The sequence below is a fragment of the Scyliorhinus torazame genome, chromosome 4 (assembly GCF_047496885.1).
Source record: "Scyliorhinus torazame isolate Kashiwa2021f chromosome 4, sScyTor2.1, whole genome shotgun sequence".
Lineage (NCBI taxonomy): Eukaryota > Metazoa > Chordata > Chondrichthyes > Carcharhiniformes > Scyliorhinidae > Scyliorhinus > Scyliorhinus torazame.
The window spans coordinates 318,611,203-318,637,164 of NC_092710.1; the positions used below are offsets into that span (position 1 = coordinate 318,611,203).

The 25,962-nt window shown below is 44.6% G+C and overlaps 2 protein-coding genes across 6 annotated transcripts in view; one reads left to right on the top strand and one right to left on the bottom strand.

Moving 5' to 3' along the window:
- The window catches only part of LOC140411107 (uncharacterized), a 32,006-nt gene extending 9,211 nt beyond the window's left edge, over window positions 1-22,795 (top strand). The window contains exons 2-3 of one of the 2 annotated variants that reach the window (XM_072500151.1): window positions 9,088-9,483; window positions 21,545-22,795. In XM_072500151.1, coding sequence (XP_072356252.1) covers window positions 9,088-9,483; window positions 21,545-21,743 — 595 coding nt within the window. In that variant the 3' untranslated portion in view covers window positions 21,744-22,795. Of the gene's footprint in view, window positions 1-9,087; window positions 9,484-18,556; window positions 18,698-21,544 lie in introns of those variants that run through there. The other variant, XM_072500152.1, reaches the window with a different exon arrangement.
- babam2 (BRISC and BRCA1 A complex member 2) overlaps window positions 1-25,962 on the bottom strand; it is a 374,337-nt gene that overhangs the window by 136,206 nt on the left and 212,169 nt on the right. For all 4 annotated transcript variants that reach the window (XM_072500140.1, XM_072500137.1, XM_072500138.1 and 1 more), the window contains exon 7: window positions 17,893-18,002. In XM_072500140.1, the coding sequence (XP_072356241.1) occupies window positions 17,893-18,002 (110 nt within the window). The remainder of the gene's footprint in view (window positions 1-17,892; window positions 18,003-25,962) is intronic.

Here is a 25,962-nt window from a genome sequence, read left to right on the forward strand (position 1 = left end):
ATTTGTCTAGAATTTGCTGTGGAGACTCATTCCATTGCTGAAGACGGCGTTGTCCTTTTTATGCTGACAGTCATCCGAATGCCCATAGTGGCAGAACGGCATAATGCTGAAGTGCAGCAGTTACCACTACCGACAGAAAGTGAAAACGGTTTCTGAAGTTTCTTAGGGAAGTCATGTTTTCTTTATTGCCTGAAATGTCTGCGGGAATGTTGTTATCATTCTCGTTCTCCAAATTTGTTCAAATCTCAGATGTCCTCAACGCAGATGTGAATGGTTCAGCTGTGCAATTCTCCATTTGAAGATATTTCGGGCAGGATTCTCTGTCCTCCCAGCTGCTTGTTTCTCGGCGGCAGGAGGCAACGCGCTGTATTCTGGCGATGGGATCCTCTGCCCCTGTCAATGGGAATTCCCATTGAAGCCACCCCATGCCGCTGGGAACCTGCGGATAAGAGACTCCTGCCATCAGCGAACGGCTGGAGAATTCCGACCTTCATCTTCACAGGCCTTTCTCCAGTATGCTAAGAGGGTTTTGAAGATGCCCGAGTGTATATTAGTCTATCCTCTTCCTGTGCTGTTGTTGATGTGCTGAGGTCTTCTGTCTTGGATCAGCTTTTCATTGAAAAAGTTTCAGTGCAACCATTGTGACAGTCACACACCAGTTACCAGAAATCCCAGAATGTTGCTGGCTTAGTCTACCGATGTTGTTTATCTTCTAGGGAAAAGACGAGTGACCGTATGAGTACATGACATCCTCTGAGAGAGCTGAGAAAAACTCTGGGCGACTGAAACCTTTCACAGTGATTTGGCCCCGGGGGGGGGGGGGGGGGGGGGGGGGGGGGGGGGGGGAAGTAACAATAAAGGAGGTTACAGAAATTTGAAAAATAAATGTAAATAGTTTAAGAAATAATTTAACATTGCTATTAAAGAAGTTGACTATATACTTGGGCAGAGATGTAGCATAATAGTTTAAAAGTCATGGTAATGAGATACTGATATGTATCATGGTTAACAGTGACATCATGGCAGGTGGCACAGTTGTTAGCACTGTTGCCTGACAGCACCAGGGACCCGGGTTTAATTCCGGCATTGGGCCACTGCCTGTGTGGAGCTTGCACATTCTCCCGGTGTCTGCATGGGTTTCCTCCAAGTGTTTTGGTTCCCTCTCACTTTCCAAAGATGTGCGTGTTAGGTGGATTGGCCAAGCTAAATTGCCCCTTAGTGTGCAGGGAGGTGCAGGGTAGGTTAAGAGGTTACAAGGATAGGGGTGTAGACATGGGTAGAGTGCTCTTTCGAAGGATCGGTGCAGACATGATGGGCTGAATAGCCTCCTTATGCATTGTAAGGATCCTATGATACGGACGTCTGGTCAGGTCTCAACAGTGGCCAAGAGACTGGACCAGATGCCACAACATTTATAAGTTTTAATGCAGTGCGGAAAGATCAATTCATTCCTGGAGTGACAATAAAAGAAATGGGGCTTGGTTATTTTAGAAACAAATTTTATTGAAATAAAATAAAAGTAAACAATATTTAGACTTTTACTTCAGCTCTAACACAAACAGATTATATGCAGTTTCTTAAACCTTAAAACACTAGTTCCCATCAAACATCACTTTCAATAACCATGCCACTCTCATTCCGTTTACAAAGACAGGCCAAGGCAATACGCATTTACAAAGCAATTCTTTTGTTAGGGACATTTCTTCAGAACCCTTTTTCAAAGTCCAAAGCCTGCCTTGGTGGCAAATTAAATGACCTCGCTGGTCGATTTCCATAGCCTTCTGCCTGTAAATGTTCAGAACAGCATTCTTTCTTTCTCTAAGCTCTGCCCACCCCTTCAAACAAAGGTTCTTCCCTGAGGTGACCCGACTGCATCCATTATCATTATCTTGGCTGTCTGATTTCCCACTCCCATTCCAAAGAACAGACCTATGCCATTCATATGCAACTAACTTTCCATTGACAGGCAAATAGGTAATCAGACTCTGTGATGGGCTAATGGCTGGTCAAACAAAGTTGTCACGAATGACAATGCATCTTGAATGGATCATCCTGGCTAAACTGGGGCGTCCTGTGTATTCCCACTAACAAGGTTAAGTCGACACCACACAACCCTGCCATGGCAATCTCTGCAAGACGTGCCAGATCATCGACATGGGTACCACCATTACACGTGAGAACACCACCCACCAGGTACATACTCGTGCGACTCGGCCAACGTTGTCTCCCTCATACGCTGCAGGAAAGGATGTCCCGAAGCATTGTACATGGGCGAGACCATGCAGACGCGGCGACAACGGATGAACGGACATCGCGTGACAATCGCCAGGCAGGAATGTTCCCTTCCAGTCGGGGAACACTTCAGCAGTCAAGGGCATTCAGCCTCTGATCTCCGGGTAAGCGTTATCCAAGGCGGCCTTCAGGACGCGCGGCAACGCAGAAACGCCGAACAGAAACATATAGCCAAGTTCCGCACACATGAGTACAGCCTCAACCGGAATCTTGGATTCATGTCGCATTACATTCACCCCCCACCATCTAGCCTGGGCTTGCGAAATCCTACCAACTGTCCTGGCTTGAGACAATTCACACCTCTTTAACTTGGGATTGCCTCTCTCTCTGGATCTGTAAAGATTTAATTGTCTGCAAATGCTTGCATTCAAAGCATTGTCTTGCATCTTTGACTTTGTCTATATATATGTTTCTGGAACCTACCTCTTCATTCACCTGAGGAAGGAGCAGTGCTCCGAAAGCTAGTGATTTGAAACAAACCTGTTGGACTTTAACTGGTGTTGTAAGACTTCTTACAAGGTTAAGTCTGACTTGGACACCGTAACTGAGGCTCTGGGTGCACCACTCGGACTCTGCTGTGAGCAGTCTTTCTCCCCAACCTGTTTAACCCCTAAATTGCCTGCTACATCTTTAATCCCACTTCTGGACCAAAGTTCCTAATATCTCCCTATGATGACATTCAGCAGTCATATGCCAGAGACTCTGCAGAGAAGATGAAACAGTCATACCACAAGATAGACGTACGTACCTAATATTTCATCATGTATATGGTGTAAATAAAGATGTTTTGAAGTAATACACCCAAGTCAGACCCAACTCACTCATGTGTAGAGGGATAACGTCCCGGTATAGGTTTGGCCACAAGATAACCAATGAAATACTGACTAGCAAAATGTTTTTTGCAATCAAAACTTTTCCCAGTATGGGGAAGCAAAGCTGAAGAAGCATCAGCCCAATCAAAATACCACGGGCGCGATCCACCAACTGCACTGCGCTCTCGCTTGAGTGCAGTGTGGCCGGTGAATGCCGGAAGAGCCCTCTCGCAGGTTTCCCGGAGCTTTTCACACTTCGCGGGATTCGCCCAAGTCCCGCGAGGTGTCGGGGTCAGAATCCTGGCTACAAGGGGCGGGACAAAACGGCGTGTGCCGGAACCGGTTGAACTTAAGGGGCTGGTTTATCACAGGGCTAAATCACTTGCTTTGAAAGCAGACCAAGGCAGGCCAGCAGCACGGTTCGATTCCCGTACCAGCCTCCCCGAACAGGCGCCGGAATGTGGCGAATAGGAGCTTTTCACAGTAACTTCATTTGAAGCCTACTTGTGACAATAAGCGATTACTCCTTCTTCTTCAATTAAGGGCTGGTTTAGCACAGGGCTAAAGAGCTGGCTTTGAAAGCAGACCAAGGCAGGCCAGCAGCATGGTTCAATTCCCGTACCAGCCTCCCCGAACAGGCGCCGGAATGTGGCGACTAGGGGATTTTCACAGTAACTTCATTGAAGCCTACTTGTGACAATAAGTGATTTTCATTTTTCATTACCTGGTATCCACCGGCATCGTGGGATCCACCGGCCTCCCCAGCGAGGCTGGAGCCAGGCGTTGGGCAGGCGGAATGGCACCTTGGGGGTCTCCCAGGATATCAGAGACCCCTGGAACGAGGGCACATTGGCACTGCCATGCCGGCACTGCCAAGGTGGCACAAGTACAGTCTGGGTGTCAGGATGGCAGTGTGTCAGGGGCTGGGGCCATGCCCAAGAAAGGAGGGTGGAGGGGGTGTTTGAATGGTGGGGGTGTGCAGGGCAGGTAAGTAGGGGCCTCTGGGAGTTTGGGGGGGTCCTGGAAGGGACTGCTGAAAGAGGGCTTGGGGGTCTGAAGAGGGGGATCCCCAGGGATCCCATAGCGGAGTGTCCTCACCTGGGTGTGTTTGGGATAGTGCCCATGTGTGTGGGGGGTGACATTGCCCATGTGGGGGGGGTGGGAGACCCACATGCTCACTTAGAGATCATGGCACCCTTTCAAAATGGCAGCCTGATCTCACAGTTCAGCTCCCCAATCCTAAAATAAATTCTAAGTGTCTGTGAAACCGGTGAGAAACTCCCCAGGGCCCCAAAAAATGACCAAGAGTTATTGAATAGCGGTGGGGAACTCACTGGCAGAGCCAGCGAGAAACTCCCTGAAAACCACCCCACAAACAAACTCAAAAGATTTTCCGTAGAATCACGTCCTAAATCTCTGTAGCTTATTTCTCCTCCATTTTGCAATTTCGGAATTTTTTTTAATATATGCATTTATTGTCGACCCTTACTGGCCCTTTAAGGGCAACCACATTGCTGGAGGCCAGACCAGGTAAGGACAGCAGATTCCCTTTCCTGAAGGACATTAGTGAACAAGATTTTTTTTACGACAATCAACAAGTTTCATAATCATCATTGAATTTTTTATTTTTTTTCAGGTTTTATTGAATTTAAATTTCACCATCTGCCATGGTGGGATTCGAACCTGGGCCCCCAAAAGATTACCCTGGGTCTCTGGATTAATAGTCCAGTGACAATACCAATGCGCCACTGCTTACCCTTTGATCTTTTCAATCTATAAATTGAATGAATAAATGGAGGAAAATCCACTATTCTTGCACAACTGAACAAATTGCCTTTCTACATATGGCTTTTCCCCAGGATAGAGGGGCCAATTACTAGGGGGCTTAGGTTTAAGGTTTAGAGTAGATGTACGAGGCAAGTTTTTTTTCCACAGAGGGTAGTGGGTGCCTGGAACTCGCTGCCGGAGGAGGTGCTGCAAGCAGGGACGATAGTGACATTTAAGGGGCACCTTGATAAAAACATGAATAGGAATGGAATAGAGGGATACGGATCCCGGAAATGTAGAAGATTGTAGTTTAGTTGGGCAGCATGGTCGGCACGGGCTTGGAGGGCCGAAGGGCCTGTTCACTGTGCTGTACATTTCTTTGTTCTTTGTTATGATCAGATCATATTTAAAATTATTTATACTGCTTTTTTGCATAATTGACCAAAACCTATTTCTCATTCCTTGAGGAGCAATAAATTCTATTTTGGTCTGTTCAATTTTATTATTCACTTCCACTGAAGTATTTTAACAATGTGTTGCTAACTTTTGGTTGGTTCAATTGGCTCTGTTTTGTAACCTTTGCTCTCGAGTCGCCAGATATCTTTATGATACCGCCACGAGGTTCAAGTTCAAGTAATGATCAATAACTCAATACACCGATTAGTAAGATTCAAATCAAAGCACATTTATTATACACAGTAATCGCTACTCATGCACAAATTCTACTTCTAAGCTACTTCTACAACTAACAGTCCTATACTTAGCTTCGGACTGGCCCACCAGGTCAGGGGAACAAATGGCCTTTCATTCGGGTTCTGAGTCTGCGGGATTCGAAGTTGGTACGGATTGTTAGCTAGGAGCGCCTATCTCGTAGCGAGCGTTGACTTAAGACTTACTGGATATCGGCGGCAGCTGCACCGTTCACTGTCAAGGTTGGTTCGCGTTGCTGAGTGACCCGGTCAAGAAGAACGATTTGAACTTGGGGGCTTAACTTTATAGTCCCCAGGATCTTCCTGCCTTTCGGGGCGGACCCTGTACCTGGTTCCAAGTGATTGGACTTCGTTCCAATCGCTTGGTTCAATTTCTCCAATACTGGAGCGGTTCCCTGATCGTTGGACGGTCTTGAGGTGTCTTAACCTCTTTTGTGTTGGCTCCTGCTGGCGCCGGGGAGTCTGGCTTAGCTTTGTTTGTCCCAAATGTTGCGATTGTTCCCGGGGATCGCTCATTAGTATGTAGATGGCTGCTACATTACTATGCAGATGGCTGCTTGTATCGATGCTGTCTGGGCTTTTGCAGAGTTTAATACACAGTAAACTTGCACCTGCTGGTTTCTGCCTGTGTTGGCTGAATTTCCCTTCAGCCTTTGCTGTTCTCCATTTTAAATCGGGACTTGGCCAACCCAGGTGGCTACACATGGCGCCCATTTATTTTTGGTGAGGTTTGCAAGGTAGCATACATAATCTATTCAGTGTTATTAATGATCATTCAGATTAATGATAATAAAAATATACAGTGAAAACAGTAAATGGATCTTTAAAATTTAATCTATTTGTTAGACTCTTGTCACCTACAACTATAATGTTCATGAGGACTGGATCTTCCTTGCTCTGAATCAGATCTTCAGTTCTCAGAAGTAACCCCCAGCTGACATCTATTAATGTTTGTAATTTTTTTTTTGGGGGGGGGGGAAGGGGGTGGGGGGGAAGGGGGTGAGAGACTAGAATATAAACATCCAGATTTTTGGATTATGACTATGATTGCTCACAATATCAAAGAAAATGTGAGTCGGTACTTCACTGGGAACTTGTGGAAATGAATTTACAGAATCATCATGAGGAGGGAGTCACAAAGCTCCAAACTATTCCAGTGACTCTGATGATGACATCCTAGATCCAAGAAAATTCATCTTGCAATGTTCATTAATTCTAGTAAATTCTCAATGTTTAATACCTCCCACCTCAAGTACACTGATTTGTTTTAAAAAAGCAAAACATCAATAATTCAGATTTAAATCTGCAGTATAGAAACGAGTGTATCAAATTATATACTGATTAATTTATTCAGACTGGGTTGCATTAACATGGTTTTGTAACTAGGACTTTTATAAATTGTTTTAACAGTGAGAAATCAAAAAAACCAAAGCCTTAGCTCCAACAGATTTGGATATTAACTGTCTAGTCCATACACAATAGAACGTTTTTTCTTTTGGTTATGAAGAGGAGCATAATTATTATGTAAAACAAGCACTTGTCAAGTTACACAAAATGTAATGAGAATACCTTTATGACTTAAACCAATGTAGTGATAGAATAAAATGACTGGCAGTGCAATAATCAAAAAAAATCAAGTTGTAATATAATATTTAGCCAGTATATTTCCATAAATTGGCAACTGTATGAAGAATAACATTTCTAAGAACAAAACATAAAATCAGATTACTACACCCTTCTAAGTTAAAGGAATTCCTGATAAATAGTACGGTATAATCATTAACTACAGTAAATATTTAAACTAACTGATAAGAAGTACTCTGCTCTCACTATCTCAGGGTATGCTGGAAACACTAATACAGGAGGGTCCTTAAAAATATTCAACTTCGACCCAGTTATGCCAAACATGAAACAAGAAAATAGCTCTGGCAGGTCTGACACAAACTAAAATTAAGTTGATACGGAATGCTTATTTAATATATGGATATGACACTCTTCTTCACTTTTAAAACTGGTGGTAACTGTTTAAAATTGTGTACATAGGAACGTACAGCCATCTCTTATCTTATCCGGTTTGGGTCACTGTCTGTGTCGAGTCTACACGTTCTCCGTGTCTGCATGGGTTTCCTCCGAGTGCTCCGGTTTCCTCCCACTAGTCCCGAAAGATATGCTTGTTAGGTGAATTGGACATTTTGAATTCTCCCTCAGTGTGCCTGAACAGGTGTCGGGGTGTGGCGACTAGGTGATGTTTTACAGTAACTTCATTGCAATGTGAATGTAAGCCTACTTATGACACTAATAAAGATTATCACTTTGCTGTATTTCTCAACTTGCATCCCCCTCTGAACCACACTTTCTTCTTTGTTCACACCTAGATAAATGCCTCCCCGAAGTAACTTACAATGGCACTTTCAAATTCCCAACTATCTAGCCACTGGCCATCCATTCAACTGAAATCACACCTTCAGCTCTATCATTGATGCCTTGTCCTTATGAAAATATTATTTTTTATCACCCCATTATATTGTCTAAATCTGCTCCCTCAAGTCCAAGGAACGCAAATGTGAATGTTTATGGTGGACAACTGATTCATTGTCAAATCTGGCTGGATCACATTGGGTCTGACTAATGCTTTGTAACGGTTTACTATAAAATGGGGGTGGGGAGGTGGGGGAGGGGTCGCCCCTGATCTGGAGGGAAAGGGCTCAGCGCCCACAGGTCATAGATTTCATAGAATTTACAGTGCAGAAGGAGGCCATTCGGCCCATCGAGTCTGCTCCGGCTCTTGGAAAGAGCACCCTACCCAAGGTCAACACCTCCACCCTATCCCCATAACCCAGTAACCCCACCCAACACTAAGGGCAATTTTGGACACGAAGGGCAATTTATCATGGCCAATCCACCATGCCACGACCCCAGATTGTGTATACACAAAACCGGGGCTACTCAGCTGCTGCCTGTCTGTTTCTCCCACCGAACACTCCCATGACGGAACCCTGTCCATGGAAATATAGTGAAGGTCACTTTAACCTCCGCTGAACGCTATTGCTCATGCAGAATTGGCAATTCTAGAAATGTGAGCACTTCACAGTTCCCAAGTGGATCCCCAGTGAGCCATGCCGCAGGAGAGTGCAACTGCCCAGCATCCCAATCAAGCTGAGGCCTAGACACTTGTCCTGAATTCCGGAGGCATCAACACCACAGAGGTAGCAGCCAACATTAGAGCACCCAAAAGCTGGGCCTCAGCACTGGGGACATCCATGCGACCAGAGGTTGGATGTGTGTGCCAGGGAGCAAACCAGCGCCCGGTCAAGGTCAAGTTTCCAGTGGGTGTCCGGCATGTGTTGTCCGGCCACTGCTGCAGCTGGGGGTGTGCGCACAGGGCACGTTGGATGGCACCCTAGAGATGGAGGGGTTGTTAGGGTGGGGATGCTTGGGGCTCTGATGGTACCAGGATGGAAGCCAAAGCTAATCTTCAGTCTCACACCCTCTCCAATTCTTTATAGATATTACATTACGGATGATACCTGGGACCCTGCGGAAGCTGCCCTCGCAGTGGCGTTGGCAAGCCAGGCAGTCATAAAACGGAAAAGGCGGCGGCGGCAGCAGCATCAACAGAGGCTCAAGGCGGAAGCCTATGTGCAGGGCCCTGCCCCGCACCCTGACGGCTCGGCCAACCCATCAGGCCAGGAAGGGACCCAGAAGGGGAGGCCAGCGATGGCGCAAGGTGTACAGGCATCGCTGGTCCTTCAAACAGATGTCAGACAGCATTCGCTGCTGTCCACCGAAGTGTTCCCATGGCGGGAAGGGGGAGGGCACAACCCCGATGGGCTGGCGGAATCGGATGAAGACCCTGCGGGAGAATGGACATGTGATTCAGGATCATCATCCTGGCATGACAGGTAATTTGGGTGGGAGCCGGTGGATACTCAACTCTGCGTCGTTGGCCAATCTCGATGTCGGTGACCGACCTGTCCTCGGCCATCCCTGGTTATGGGGAGGTGTGATGGTGGATGCCAGGGTGTGCTGGGGCAAATCGCAGTATTGTGCTGAGGTGGGGAGGGTGCACGCAGGGTCATTGGGAATGGATAGCTGGTGGAACTGGTGTCAAGGACCAACTCACCCACGCGGCGCATTGGAGGTCCTTGAGCGTCTTGCGGTACTGGGTGGCTGTCCTCCTGGTGACATTTCCCGAGCCCCTTGGGGTAATAGGATACCCAGTCTTGGGGCCTGGGTTTGAATCCCGCTGTGGCAGATGGTGAAATTTGAATTCAACAAAAAAATCTGGAATTAAAAGTCTAAAGACGAGCATGAAACCACTGTCAATTTTTGTAAAACCCGATCTGGTTCATTGATGTCCTTCAGGGAAGGAAATCTGCCATCCTTACCTCGTCTGGCCTACATGTGACTCCAGACCCATAGCAATGTGAATGACTCTTAAATGCCATTTCGGAGACATGGATAGAGCAGGGACAGGAATGGTTATTGTAGGTTCCGGGGTTTAGATGTTTCAGTAAGCTCAGGGAAAGTAGTAACAGAGGGGGAGGTGTGGCATTGTTAGTCAAGGACAGCATTACGGTGGCAGAAAGGACGTTTGATGAGGAGTCGTCTACTGAGGTAGTATGGGCTGAGGTTAGAAACAGGAAAGGAGAGGTCACCCTGGTAGGAGTATTCTCTAGGCCTCCGAAACGTTCCAGAGATGTAGAGGAAAGGATTGCAAAGATGATTCTGGATAGGAGCAGGGTAGTTGTTATGGGGGACTTTAACTTTGACTGGAAATGCCATAGTTCAAGTACTTTAGACGGGTCAGTTTTTGTCCAATGTGTGCAGGAGGGTTTCCTGACATAGTATGTGTTAGTATGGCATAGTGTAGGTTAGATGGCTTTTGTTTCGGTGCAACATCGTGGGCCGAAGGGCCTGTACTGCGCTGTATTGTTCTATGTTCTATGTTCCATGTAGATAGGCCAACAAGAGGCGAGGCCACGTTAGATTTGGTACTGGGTAATGAACCAGGCCAGGTTGTAGATTTGGAGGTAGGTGTGCACTTTGGTGATAGTGACCACAATTCGGTTACGTTTACTTTAGTGATGGAAAGGGATAGGTATATGCCGCAGGGCAAGAGTTATAGCTTGGGGAAAGGCAAATATGTTGCGATTAGGCCAGACTTAGGATGCATAGGTTGGGGAAGGAAACCGCAGGGGATGTGAACAATTGAAATGTGGAGCTTGTTCAAGGAACAGCGTGTCCTTGATAAATATGTACCTGTCAGGCAGGGAGGAAGTGGTCGAGTGATAGAACCGTGGAATACTAAAGTAGTTGAATCACTTGTCAAGAGGAAGAAGGAGGCTTATGTAAAGATGAGACATGAGGGTTCAGTTAGGGCGCTTGAGAGTTACAAGTTAGCCAGGAAGGACCTAAAGAGAGAGCTAAGAAGAGCCAGGAGGGGACATGAGAAGTCTTTGCCAGGTAGGATCAAGGATAAACCTAAAGCTTTCTATAGGTATGTCAGGAATAAAATAATGACTAGGGGAAGAGTAGGGCCAGTCAAGAACAGTAGTGGGAAGTTGTGCGTCGAGTCCGAGGAGATAGGGGAGGCTCTAAATGAATATTTTTCATCAGCATTCACACATGAAAAAAACAATGATGCAGAGGCGAATACGGAGCTCCAGGCTACTGTAGACTAGACGGGATTGAGGTTCATAAGGAGGAGGTGTTAGCAATTCTGGAAAGTGTGAAAATAGCTAAGTCCCCTGGGCCAATGGGATTTATCCTAGGATTCTCTGGGAAGCTAGGGAGGAGATTGCAGAGCCTTTGTCTTTGATCGTTATGTCTTCATTGTCTACAGGAATAGTGCTAGAAGACTAGAGGATATCAAATGTTGTCCCCTTGTTCAAGAAGGGGAGTAGAGACAACCCCGGTAACTATAGACCAGTGAGCCTTACTTCTGTTGTGGGCAAAGTCTTGGAAAGGATTATGAGATAGGATTTATAATCATCTAGAAAGGAATAATTTGATTAGGGATAGTCAACACGGTTTTGTGAAGGGAAGGACATGCCTCACAAACCTGATTGAGTTCTTTGAGAAGGTGACCAAACAGGTGGATGAGGGTAAAGCAGTTGATGTGGTGTATATGGATTTCAGTAAAGCGTTTGATAAGATTCCCCACGGCAGGCTATTGTAGAAAATACGGAGGCATGGGATTGAGGTTGATTTAGCGGTTTGGATCAGAAATTGGCTGGCTGCAAGAAGACAAAGGGTGGTGGTTGATGGGAAATGTTCAGCCTGGAGTTCAGTTACTAGTGGTGTACCACAAGGATCTGTTTTGGGGCCACTGCTGTTTGTTATTTTTATAAACGAACTGGAGGAGGGCGTAGAAGGATGGGTGAGTAAATTTGCGGACGACACTAAAATCGGTGGAGGTGTGGACAATGCGGAAGGATGTTGCAGGTTACAGAGGGACATAGATAAGCTGCAGAGCTGGGCTGAGAAGTGGAAAATGGAGTTTAATGCAGAAAGGTCTGGGGTGATTCATTTTGGAAGGAGTAACAGGAATACAGAGTACTGGGCTAATGGTAAGATTCTTGGTAGTGTGGATGAGCAAAGAGATCTCGGTGCCCATTTCATAGATCCCTGAAAGTTGCCACCCAGGTTGACAGGGTTGTTAAGAAGGCATACGGTGTGTTAGCTTTTATTGGTAGGGGGATTGAGTTTCGGAGTGTTGAGGTCACGTTGCAGATGTACAAAACTCTGGTGCGGTCGCATTTGGAGTATTGCGTGCTGTTCTGGTCGCCACATTATAGGAAGGATGTGGAAGCATTGGAAAGGGTGCAGAGGAGATTTACCAGGATGTTGTCTGGCATGGAGGGAAGATCTTATGAGGAAAGGCTGAGGGACTTGAGGCTGTTTTCGTTCGAGAGAAGAAGGTTAAGAGGTGACTTAATAGAGTCTTACAAGATGATCAGAGGATTGGATAGGGTGGACAGTGAGATCCTTTTTCCTCAGATGGTGATGGCTAGCACGAGGGGACATAGCTTTAAATTGAGGGGAGATAGATATAGGACAGATGTCAGAGGTGGGCTTTTTACTCAGAGTAGTAAGGGTGTGGAATGCCCTGCCTGCAACAGTAGTGGACTCACCAACATTAAGGGCATTTAAGTGGTGATTGGATAAACATATGGATGATAATGGAATAGTGTAGATGGGCTTTAGAGTGGTTTCACAGGTTGACGCAACATCGAGGGCCGAAGGGCCTGTACTGCGCTGTAATGTTCTATTATTCAGAGATGGGCAATAAATGCCGGTCATGCCAGTGACGCCTACATCCCATGAATGAAACAAAAATGCTCTCTACCATACTTAGAAACTTTTCTGTTAGATCGTGCCCAATATCTATCACATACTCTAATATTCAGAGTAAGTTTAAGGTACTTGTAAATTAACAACCCTGAACAAACACACCGCACTGCAAAATAAATGGAAGATGCGACCAAGACAGGGTTCATGCATTTGACAACAACCCGTGGACGGCACGGTAGCACAGTAGTTAGCACCGTTGCTTCACAGCTTCAGGGTCCCAGGTTCGATTCCCGGCTTGGGTCACTGTCTGTGTGAAGTCTGCACGTTCTCCCAGTGTCTGCGTGGGTTTCCTCCGGTTTCCTCTCACAGTTTAAAGATTTGTGCAGGTTAGGTGGATTGACCATGCTAAATTGCCCTTAGTGTCCAAAAAAGCTTGGGTGGGGTTACTGGGTTAGGGGGATGGGGTGGAGGCATGTGCTTTAGTAGGGCTGGTGCAGACTTGATGGGCCGAATGGCCTTCTTCTCACTGTAGATTTGATGATTCACCCAGATGTCAGTGAACATTGAGTCAATCAATCTCATTGAAACCCTGCCTCTCTCGCAAAGGATTTTAATCTTGTCTCCGGAGATTCTGTTCCCCAGAATTCGCAAGCATCAACTTGCATGCATAACTTCAGCTCTTTGGCCATGCCAAGCAGGACACTACAGCTCCAAACGGGTACACCTTTGCTCCAACATGGAGTCAGCAACATTTTGGTTGGATTTTTCACTTAAAGTCTGCTATCGGCTGTCCTTTTCCTGTTTGGAGCCTGTTTCTCTGTTCCTCTCTTCTTAACTGAAATGGGACCATTTCCTGTTCCTGTACCCTCTCTACTACTCTTCTTCTGGGACCTCGCCCTGTCCCCTGCTCCTGATCATCTGACCTGGGCTTTCGTGCCATTTTTTTCTTCCTGCACAGGACCGCTGGGCCCAAAGAATGCATGATCTGTGCATGTGCAGCTTGCTCGGAGTCTGCCCATGTGCAAAAGCTCCAAGGTCCATTAGAAATTGAAGTTCCCAACCTCTGCTCTGATGATGCTTAACTACTTTTAGTACTTATACACAATATAATGTGATTTCACTAGAGTGGCACTCGAAAGAAGACCTGTGGCCTCTCCCCATTTATTTTTTTGTCGACTGAAACTCCAATCCAAGCTCAGAAGTCTCTGTTTCCCAAAGACACAAGAAGGAATTCAACTCCATACTATTAGTTTAATTGGATACCTGAGAACAGTTCTAGAGACCAATAATAATGTTGGATTCCAATTTTTTATATTTAACCGTGACTTTAATCGAGTTGTCAATGTAGCAGTACCACACACTTTCTGTTGTTATGATCCCAGACGAGCCTTCAAAATTGTTACGATCTTTGTCAAGAACAATAACGTTTCTAAAGAAATCCAAAATCCTAGTTTTTACTGAATGAAGCCCTAAGGTTCCACGTTTTAAACAAAATAATCTATGCTTTATTCAAGTCAAACAAAGCAAACACTAAATACTATCTTATGCAACTAACTGTACTCTAAACCTCAGAATCAATACAAGTTAAACATGAATTAACAGGCAATTTATGGTTGATTCTAAATTATTAATTAATAATAGACACAACCAGACCAGATCTTATGAATTGACTTGACAGCCCACCCAGCACATATGTAATCAATCTCAGTCAAAGGATCCCTCAAAACTCTTATCTTCCTCATGAAGAATTTAATCTGTTCTCTTTCTAGGATTTAACCTGATCTCTAGCCAACAACAGCATACAACCAACCTGGGTTCTATGGGTACAGCCTTCACTAATTCGGGCACACGTCTGTTGAAACTTCTCAACCCCAACCTTACCATGATGTGGATAGGGCAGATAATTCAATGTTACCTTCAAGTAACAGAAACAGCTGCAGTGGCTGTATATTTGCCTATTCTTGGCTTCTCGATATAGCCTCCATCCTTTTCAGCCTGCCTGTACTGCACGACTGATCATCATCTGAGTTCTGATGTGTTCCTTCATGTGGTTTAAACCAGTTTTAGCTTTCCAATCTAAATTGCAGTCTTAGTTTCCTTAGAAACTGGAAATTCAGTTTCCTTTCTCAATTGCTTCAAAAAATACCAGTGTTGAAACTACTGACTCCATCACAATGTCAAAGGCATTCCATCAATGTAACACCACCATTAGCCCTCATCCTATGTTTAAGTTCCCAATGGGAAACCTAGAACTAAAGGAATAAAACCTGACTGTTGGTTCAAAAATCTATCTGCAATACAGTTCTCCAGCAAAACCATCCAAAATCCTTTCTCTATTTGGTAATTTAGGCATTTCAAAGTAAAATCTAGCTGTATACAATCTAACTAACAAAGCTTTTTTGATAATGGAGGGTTTGTATGAGCTGGCAGGATTAAAAATTCACAAGTGAATTCACCTTGGAATCTGAGCCAACAAAAACCTAAAATGGAGCAAGGAATTGAAGACTGGTCGCCACTGTACATAATGCAGAGTTTGATTGGAAGATCAATGAGTATGGGAGAGAGAATCTGTGAAGAGCTGCTCCTCAAATCACAGATTCTGACTCTCTCATGCTCTTGCCCCGGCTCCTCCAATCACATATTAATTCCCTGCTTCTCCAGAGATCGGTTTTATGATTGGAGGTGCAGGAAGTGTGGGAGGGAGGGAACCTGTGATTGGAAGTGGAGGAGGAGTACCGATATTTCTACACAGAATTTCCTTTTTCCCAGTCCAAGTGTAATTTGCAATTACATCCAGTATATGACAAGAAAGCGCAGAACCTAAAATTATATTACATTAAAAAATGATTTGTATGCTACTATTTAAATACTGAATCACAGGCTACTCTCTCAGACTTGCCCCGATTGTTTTACAATTCACAAAACAATTCTCTTTCACATGAGCCTAGTTATGTTGTAATTCAGGGTTTGGGAAAGGGTTGGTTGGAAGGAGGGAGGGAGTGGGAGGGTTAGGGAAGCAGCAAGTGGGAGAGGAAGGGAGGGAGGTGGCAAGCAGGACAGTCGAGCGGGGAGACGGCAAGGCAAAATTAAACTTACGAACCCATTTCCTCAATAAACAAATGCTGGGGCAGCTTGGTGGCGCAGAGGGTTAGACCTGCTGCCTCACGGCACCGAGGTCCCAGGTTCGATCCCGGCTCTGGGTCACTGTCTGGGTGGAGTTTGCACATTCTCACCGTGTTTGCGTGGGTTTCGCCCCAACAACCCAAAAGATGTGCAGGGTAGGTGGATTGGCCAATCTAAATTGCCCCTTAATTGGAAAAAAAATGAATTGGGTACTCTAAATTTATATATATCAAAAAATAAACAAATGCTGGCATTGCGGTGTAATATGTTGGTCCCCAGTTTGCCAACAATTGTGGAATGAGGGGAAATTGTTATATGATATAATACAACTGCCAAATGTCACCTGGTCAGTTGGAAAATACACCAAGTGAAAACTCAAAGAATGCAGCTAAGTATGTTGCGACAAAGGTGGGAAAAAGTCAACGAGCTAAGATGTTCTAATCGATCCCCGTTTATATGGGAGGTTAAAAATCAATATAATGACCAGGAAACATTTTATTTCCCCGAAAGAGAATAATAGCATGATGTGCTGAAGGTACATGGATTGATACAGCTCAAAAGGCAACCATTTGGTCCATTAAATCTGTTCTAGCTTGTTGAAAGAGCTATCTAATGAGTCCCTTTATCTTTCCCTGTAGCCTTTTTGAATAGTTGCCAAATATCCTTTTGCAAATAAGTACTTTGTTTCCACCACCCTTCCAGGTCAAAATTTGCTACGCAATTTTATTTTTCTTCATTCCCATTGTTTTTTCTAATTGTCTTAAACATGTCTCTTCGGGTAACCCTTCTGGCACTGAAGACAGTTTCACCTTATTTACTTTATCAAAACGCTTCATAATTTTAAATACCTCTCTGAAGTTGATATTGTAAATATTACAGCATGTAAATCCAAACTGCAATCAGGAAGCTGGTGAAGGAATTCAAATATGGGACTCGTTCCTCTTGTAAGACTCACTATATGTCCGCTTATGTTGTGAGATGTTTGTATAGTAGTTTGCAAGCAACTGGACAGTGAATTTATTCCAGTTGTGACAGACTTCATTCATACCAGCTGTGCTTATTATTTTTCTGATTGCATATTCCATTTCCCAAATTCCACATTCTGCAGCTTTCCATTGAATGCCATTGCTTGATTCAATCATTCATGAGTGATATAGGGCTGCATCAGGCACACTGGGGTCTCCAGAGATGTGGTGTGCATTACCATGGTCAACCATGCAGAAATTCAATATAAACTGCTTCTTATGACTGTCTAATTTCTGATTCTTTGCATCAAAGTTAGAATTTGAGATTACATTGATATTAGTTTATTACAAATTAAGAGTTGCATTTAGAATCTAAATTTGAGATAAAATACCAAGGAACTAATCAAGAATGGTACCCTAAACTCCTCATATGAAAATGAAAAGTAGTCCTCAACAAAATTAAGTTAGGCAGTTTTTTTTCTCAAGAAGACTCCTCGAAAAATAAATTATTTTGACCCTTGTGAGCTCATCATTTACAAGGCAACCATTTCTATTGACAATGACGCTCTTTCAAAGTTTTGCTGTCGACATGCCAACAGGCTAGAGTTCAGTGCTCTGAAACATCCATTGGCCCTCATCATACAACTTGAGCCAAGCAGATGACTATTCCCTAACTTCCCTTTGAGGCCCCTTCTGCAAGAATATTTTATAATATATAACTATGTGGTTTAAAGTTAAAAAAACAACAACGCTGGGGCAAGATATTGACGGTCTAATTATGTCTGATAAATGATACTCCAGCATGAATCTCTACCTCCAAAAAATTGGAAGTAAAAAGCAAACCCAAGTAAAAATAGAATAGTAAAACGCACAGAACTTGAGATTTTTGGCTTTTCAGTTGAGGCTACAGATAAGTATTGTACTTACTGTTCAATCCTTGGAGACAAGTACAGTTTAGGAAACACTTGAGTAGCTTCAGTGTCCTCAAAACTGACAGAAAGGAGAGCAACATCTTCGCCCGGGTCTACTACTGTGTCCTAGGAGAGAGGAAACAGCAAATATTGTGAATGTAGGATGTATTATTTCATTGAACTGCTTTAGAATTGTCTCTCATAAAATATTTGCCACTTTTCCTATTAGTCTAAGATATTTTAGGGAGGAAGTTGACTTTGTGCTTCCAAATGAGCCATGAAAGATGCTGTCATTCGATAAGTAATGGGGTGTTTCCCTTCTTCGAGGAGAAACACTATCGGCATCTCACTGCTCCGGTGGCTCATTACAGGTGACACTGGGATTCACACCAAACAAGCATCTTTCAGGAAAACTGCTTGAAATTCTTTGAGCTGTGTGCAACTTTTGAATCTGAGACCATTATAATTGCTCTTCAATAAGAAATAGATTAAGTTAGCTGAATGTAAAACCTCCTACGGTTTGCAAGAAGGTACATAACTTGGCCCAACCTCAGTAATGAGTTTCTCTGGCCCCTTGTACTCTTCACTTGTTTTAATAAAGAGGCTCGCTGGCTTCCAAGTCTGGAAATCATCACGTCGGCTCTTCCAAACTAATGCAGGCTATTTAATCCTGTATGCAGCCCAATATTCTTCACACCTACAAACTTCAAATCAAGACATTTTTTATTCCTGGAGCTCACCAACTCAATTGAACCCAGAGATTTTAAACAGTGAGATGGGTGCCTTTGCCACACTGATGACCAAAAAAACCTACTCTATACTTCCATACAAGGAGAGGAAATCATGGAGCAACTGTAAATGACTGGCCAAGGAGGTCCTTTAGCTGAAGCTGTCTTGACCTCTAGGTTCGGGAACGATGAGTAACATGGAAATTGGTGGATAAAACAAACAGGTAAGAAAGGTTATACTTTAGCAATATCGTATTCTGAAATGATGAGGTCAGGGACACTATTTAGATTTGACCATAATCAGCCAACAATTAAAGTATTACTAAGTCGCAGTGGTGCTAACGTAAGTCTTAAATGCCAAGTCAGGTTAAAGTGGGCTCAAAAAGTGGAATCAAGAATTGGCCAGGGTTATGTTTAGTGACAGTCACCATGACTGCTATACACCAGAACCGATTCCTGTCAGACAACTGCATCAAAAATCAGATTATTGATTTCAGAGTTATAATTCAACTAATTGTTTTGGTTAAATCAATTCTCATTCAACCTGGAAGAACTATAACAGACTTTAAGATCAATATAAGCATAAATAACCCGTTTGTCTAAAAACTCAACCTCCACACATACCAGTACCAATAACCACTTTGGACCATGTAGAATAATGTGGTAAAGGAACTGTGTCCTTAGTATTTGGATTGAAGGAGGAACTAAAAATGAGATCTTGATGATGACTCATCCAAAAGGACCAGGCCTGGCAAGTGACAGTAGAACTCTGTGCAGCACATCATGTGCAATTCTGGGTCTAGTGTTTTTTCATTCGTTCATGGATGTTGGTATTGCTGGCATTCATTGACCATCCCTGAGGGCAAGTAAGAGTCAACCACATTGCTATGGGTCTGGAGTCACATAAAGACCAGACAACATAAGGACAACAGGTTTCCTTCCCTGAAGGACATCAGTGAATCAGTTGGATTTTTACAACAACTGGGAGTTTATTATTACAATGCTATAATCTCTTACTATACTGGTGAAAACACAAACAATAACTATGGCTGCATGGTAGTACAGTGGTTAGCACAGGTGCTTCACAGCTCCAGGGACCCAGGAGATTTCCGACTTGGGTCACTGTCTGCGGAGTCTGCACCTTCTCCCTGTGTTTACGTGAGTTTCCTCCGGGTGCTCCGCTTTCCACCCACAGTCCAAAGATGTGCAGGTAGGTGGATTGGCCACGCTAAATTACCCTTCGTGTCCAAAAAGGTTAGGTGGGGTTACTGGGTTAGGGTGGAGGTGTGGTTTGTTCTTTCCGAGGGTTGGTGCAGACCCGATGGGCCGAATGGCCTCCTTCTGCACTGTAAATTCTATGGCTCTATGGTTATGGTGAACCATATTCATTTCATTCTGTCTCTACCAATAACTTTTTAGTGCAACAGATATAATTATTTTTTTGTATTCCATTTAGGGGCTATCAATTAAAGGTCACACTTCACAAGATGGGGTTGTATATTTCTTTGGCAATCGAGTTTAAAGTAAACTACATACATATAGGCAGTTACTTTGGCAGGGGTGATTATTCACATTTTATTTTTAATGTGAAACTTGCTTAGTTAAAACTGACATTATGGGCATGATTTAGAAGAGTCCCATTTTGGGCAGATTTAAGGGGTCCTTCCTGGTGCTATTTTCCCCCACCAAGGCTATACTCAGTCGCATTCTCCACCAATAGTTCCAATGAGCTCTTCTTGCCATTGCAGGAGGAGATCGGGGCGCTATTGTAAAATGGTGCGCCGATTTCTCGACCCCCGACGTGACCCCCAGGCCCCAAACTCACCTGTTGAGGATCCTCAAGTCGCCGCCCCCCCCCCCCCTCCTCCAGCTACACCTCATATGGGCAGGGCTCCCTCGGGCCCGATCCACAGCACGAGAGCAAAATGCCACCCGGGCAACTTCAGGGTGCCAGTGCCATGGTAATAGGTGACATCAGCAGTGCTATGGTGCAACCCTGCCTAGAGGCCAACCAACCGGAGGCCTCCGATCAAGTGGCGTTCTGCCTGGTCCCTAATTATGGAGACCAGTGCTAAACGGCGTCTGGCTGGGATCTCCTCGGTGAGGCCAGTAGATCGCAGGGACTGGTTAGTTCTGGCATAGGCATAGTTAAGTGAGCAGTTAAGATCACTTAATTATGCAAGTCTGATCCCGACTATTGTGGGTGGGGTCCAGATCATGACGTCGCATGAGATCCCGTTAGATCTTAGGGCGGCATGGTAGCATTGTGGATAGCAGAAATGCTTCACAGCTCCAGGGTCCCAGGTTCGATTCCGGCTTGGGTCACTGTCTGTGCGGAGTCTGCACATCCTCCCCGTGTGTGCGTGGGTTTCCTCCGGGTGCTCCGGTTTCCTCCCACAGTCCAAAGATGTGCGGGTTACGTGGATTGGCCATGCTAAATTGCCCGTAGTGTCCAAAATTGCCCTTAGTGTTGGGTAGGGTTACTGGGTTATGGGGATAGGGTGGAGGTGTGGACCTTGGGTGGAGGTGTGGACCTTGGGTGGGGTGCTCTTTCCAAGAGCCGGTGCAGACTCGATGGGCCGAATGGCCTCCTTCTGCACTGTAAATTCTATGATCTATGATCTTGCGGAGCATAACGACCGTCGTGAATCCCGGAAGTGGCCTCCCGCAGGATTTACTGGCTGCGTCCTGTCCCGATTCCGGCTGGACGCGATCGGTAAATCGAACCTTATTATTATTTGTTATCCTCTTTAGTGAGGACACTGCCTTTCATGAATCCAAAGATGGCTGATGAGGCACATTCTGGATCTGCACTCTATGGCATGTTGGGTATTTGTTGTCATGTGGGAGGTTTGGTTGTGTTATATCATCTCGGGTCATGACAAATACTTTGTACCACTTTAACTTTTCCTCTTTATTTTATCATTGTTGGATTTCAAGATGCTGGAACCTTCCCCAAAGATTCTGCCACCATCTGGTTCAGTCCAAGGCAATGGATCTCCCAGGTGTTGATGTCAATGCTGCATTCCTTCATCTTGGCTTTCAGCAAACCCTTGAAGCACTTCTTCTGCCCTCTGGCGCATCTGGGATGGGAGAAGTCGAACTGCATTGGCAGCCTGGTCATCTGACATCCAAATGATATAACTAACCCAATGATGCTGATGGTGGATGGCCATATCGTCAATTCTTGTGGTGCCTGCATCTGAGACTATACTGATGTTGGTGTTTCGGTTCTCTCACTTAATATGCATGATCTTCTGCAGACAACCTTGATGGTATGACTCCAGTGCATTGATGGTATGACTCCTATATGTTATTCACGTTTCACCCACATACAGTAAGGAAGGGATCACGACCACATGGTAGATCACAAGTTTGGTTTCAGTTTGTATACCGCAATCTTCAAACACTCGCTTCCTCAGGTGGCCAAAGGCTGCACCAACAGATCTGGGCCAATGCTAGGTTTTTGCATCTTGTTAGATTTCTGCGAAAAATAACTTCCAAGGTACTGGAAGTATTCCACATTTTCCAGGCGCTCATCATGAATCCTAATCAATGGGGTTGGGGTGGGTGTAATTGGAGTTTGCTGATGGAGGACATTGGTCTTCTGAATATTGAGTGAAAGTCCCATCTTCTCGAATTCCTCAGTAAATACGTCAATATTTGCCTGGAGATCTGACACAGCAATTACTGCAGCATCATCAGGGTATTGGAGCTCAATGACTGAGGTTGGGATGGTCTATGTTTTGGATTGGAGTTTGCAGACATTAAGGGCGTGGTTTAATGGAAACATTTCTAAGGGCTGGATTCCTCTGCCCCGCCTGCCGCAAGACTGCCATGGGCGGGACGTGGACCATGTAAAGGTCCATTGACCTCGGGCGGGAATTTCCGGTCACTGGGCTAGCGTGTCCAGAGAATTCCACCCTAAGTGTGATTTGGGCAGGTTTGGCGGGGTGTTTCCTGGCGGCTTTTTCGGTGAGATCCACACAGGTATTTACCTACGCGAGTCATTTTTTGATCGTCTTGGAGAGTTTCTCTCCGGTCTAGTCCACACTTAAAACTTTTTCAACAGAGGGGAGCTGAACTCGTTAGTGAGACCAACTCCTCAGAGATAAGGCTGCCATTTTGAAAGGGTGACCCAATCTCCAACTTGAATTTGAGGGTCCCCCACCCTCTGGCAATGTCAGCCCCCCCCCCCCTCCTCTCCCCCCCCCCCCCCCACATACATGGGCATTACACACCTCCCCAAGTGAGGACAGTCCACTATGGGGTCAGAGGGGAGGGGCCGCCCCATCCCTTTCAGGACCCCACCCTTCAGCCAGCCCCAACCTTTACGAGGCGTCTTCATACCCCCAATCATCCACCTTTTCATGGGCATGGCCCACCCTACATACCCCAGCCCTTGGCAGTGCAACCCTGACAGTGCCACCTGGGCACCCTGGCGCTGTCACCTGGGCACCTTGGGGTGAAGGGAGTTAAATACGTTTAATACACGGCAAATATTTTATAACGAGTTAGAGAAACTACTACACCCCTGTATGCTTCACCCGAGGCCGATGTTCTGTAGTTACATTGTGTACCTTGTGTTGCCCTATTATGTATTTTCTTTTATTTCCTTTTTTCATGTACTTAATGATCGGTTGAGCTGCTCGTAGAAAAATACTTTCACTGTACTTTGGTACACGTGACAATAAACAAAATCCAAATCCAAATCCAAAATGCTTAAATCATTTAAACATTAATAGAATTACCATCAATTTCAAATGGTAACAAAATAAATATTTACACTTTCGATGCAGCGGGCGTGCACAGCTCTCTCAGTCAACACTCACTTCATTTGTCCTTGCTTTTTGTGCATATCACTTCAGTCAAAGTAGGAAACATCTGCGTGGATGGAAATTAGTGGAATGTGGCAACCCTGCACATGGGAAATGGTCGACAAAATGTCTTGTGGGCCACACTAAGAAAGCAGATAGGCCACATGTGGCCCGAGACCTCAGAGAAAAAATATTAGCCTAATTTCAGCCTTATTTTTAAACTGTGTCACCTAGTGCCAGTTTCTCCCACAAGGGGAAACATTCTTTCAGCATCCACCATGTCAAATACCCTCAGGAACTTGTATGTTTCCATAAGATCACCATTCATTCTTCTGCACTTCAATGAATGCAGGCCCAACCTGTACAACCTTCCTTCATGCAATAACCACACCCCCAATTCCAGGTATCTTCTCTGAACTGCTTCTAATGCATTAACAGCTTTCCTTTAATAAGGAGACCAAAATTGGGCATAGTACTGCAGATGTGGTTTCACCAATTCCTTGTATAACTGTAGCAAAAAATCCTTACTTTTATATCACATTCCCTGTGCAATAAACGGCAACATTCCACTTGCCTTCCTAATCACTTGCTATACCTGCATACTAGCTTTTCATGTACCAGGACACCTAGAACGTCAGTCGCAAACTTTTAAAAAAGAATAATGCAGCATTAATATGCTTTGAGTGGCCTTAACAAGCAGAGGGCTGGACTTCCCACATCAGTGGAAAGAGTCACCGTTAGAGCTGCCAGCCTATCTGATTGAGCACTAGCAAAGAGTAGTGAGAACTGCTGGCATTGCAAGAAAGCTCATGAAGATGTGTCAAGATCATCAGGCAAAATGATCCTGGCATTTCTTAGGTGGGGAGGGATCAAGGGGCCGAAGGGAGGGCCGTTCTTCCACCAAAGACAGCAGGCAGAAATTTGCCTTTGGAACAAAAGAGAATCCAAAGTTTCAAATGTTTTATCTTGCTAAACAAAAATAGACAAACAAGTCAAGATTTCTAGTTTTTCCCTCCAGGAATGTTTGTCAATGTCAATCCTGATAATCATGGAAAATCCACTGACATTCTTATGAGTGGGCAAATTTTCCACTATGAGAGCAGGACTGTGGTATTGTACAGAATCACTATATTTCTAAACCATTGGGAGGCATTTTCCGGCCAGTTTAATAGTCATAATACGGCATCCAAGGACATCTGGGCTGTGTACTTGATTAACACCTGGATTGCAGCCACTATAAATGCTGCGGCAAAGAACTAGGCAAAATGACAAGGAGATGTAAGTATAAACCGAACACATTTGTGTTAAATAGTGTTTAGATGTGAGCATCTGCTACAATTTCATAACAAGTTCCTTCTCTTTCTACTGGCAGGCGATAGTACATTTTAGATAATAAGATTTAATTATTGTACTGTCTTTTGGACCATTCATTTCACTCAAATTTATACTGAGACATTCCTAAATTCTAGCACAAGCTTATGCAAATAAGAAGGAATTATTTAGAAATGCTTAATGCTGAGAAAAATAAAATTGAATTGTTATAATTCTAGGCACAATATTTAGGTTTATTGTGCTATTGACGTTTGCAGAAAGGAATCATAGAATCCCTACAGTGCACTTCAAGAATTGATTTTCTTACATACATTTTTTTCTCCTGGTCCATTCCTTATCTTGACCTTCATCTAAAGATGGGCATGCTTTAGTTCCATTCCTAAAATTTATCAGTGTCGTTTTAAAAGCTCAAATGGCCTTTCTTCTTTATTTATTCAGGGGATGTGGGCATTGCTAGCTAGGCCAGAATTAATTCCCTGGGCAGCACGGTGGCGCAGTGAGTAGCACTGCTGCCTCATGGCGCCGAGGTCCCAGGTTCAATCCTGGCTCTGGGTCCATGTGGAATTTGCACATTCTCCCCGTGTTTGCGTGGGTTTCGCCCCACAACACATAGATGTGCAGGTTAGGTGGATTGACCATGCTAAATTGCCCCTGAATTGTAAAAAATGAATTGGGTACTCTAAATTTATATTTTAAAAAAAGAATTAATTCCCATCCCAAACTGCCCTTGAGAAAGTTGTGGCGGTCACTTTCTTGTATCTCAGCAGCCTGTGTACTGAAGGTACGCCAACAGTGCTATGAGGTAGGAGTTTCAAGATTTTGACCCAGTGATGAAGAAATGGTAATATATTTCCAAGTCAGACATGGAAGTGGTGGTGTTCCCATGACATGCTGCCCTATCCTTCCAGGAGGTAGCGGCCACAGGTTTGGGAACAGATGTAAAAGAATTCTGAGTGACCCGCTGCAGTACACCTTGTAGCTGGACGCAGTACACATTGCAGCCTTGGTGCGTTGCTGCTGGAGGGTGTGAATGTTTCAGTTGGTGAATGGGCTACTTTATCCAGAACGGTGACAAACCTCTTGGTGTTGAAGGTGCACTCATCTAGGCAATTTCAGACTATGCCTTCATATTCCTGTCTTGTGCCTTGTACGTGGTAGAAAGGATCTGAAGATCCACTGCGTGCAGTGATCGTAAGATTCCATAGTTGG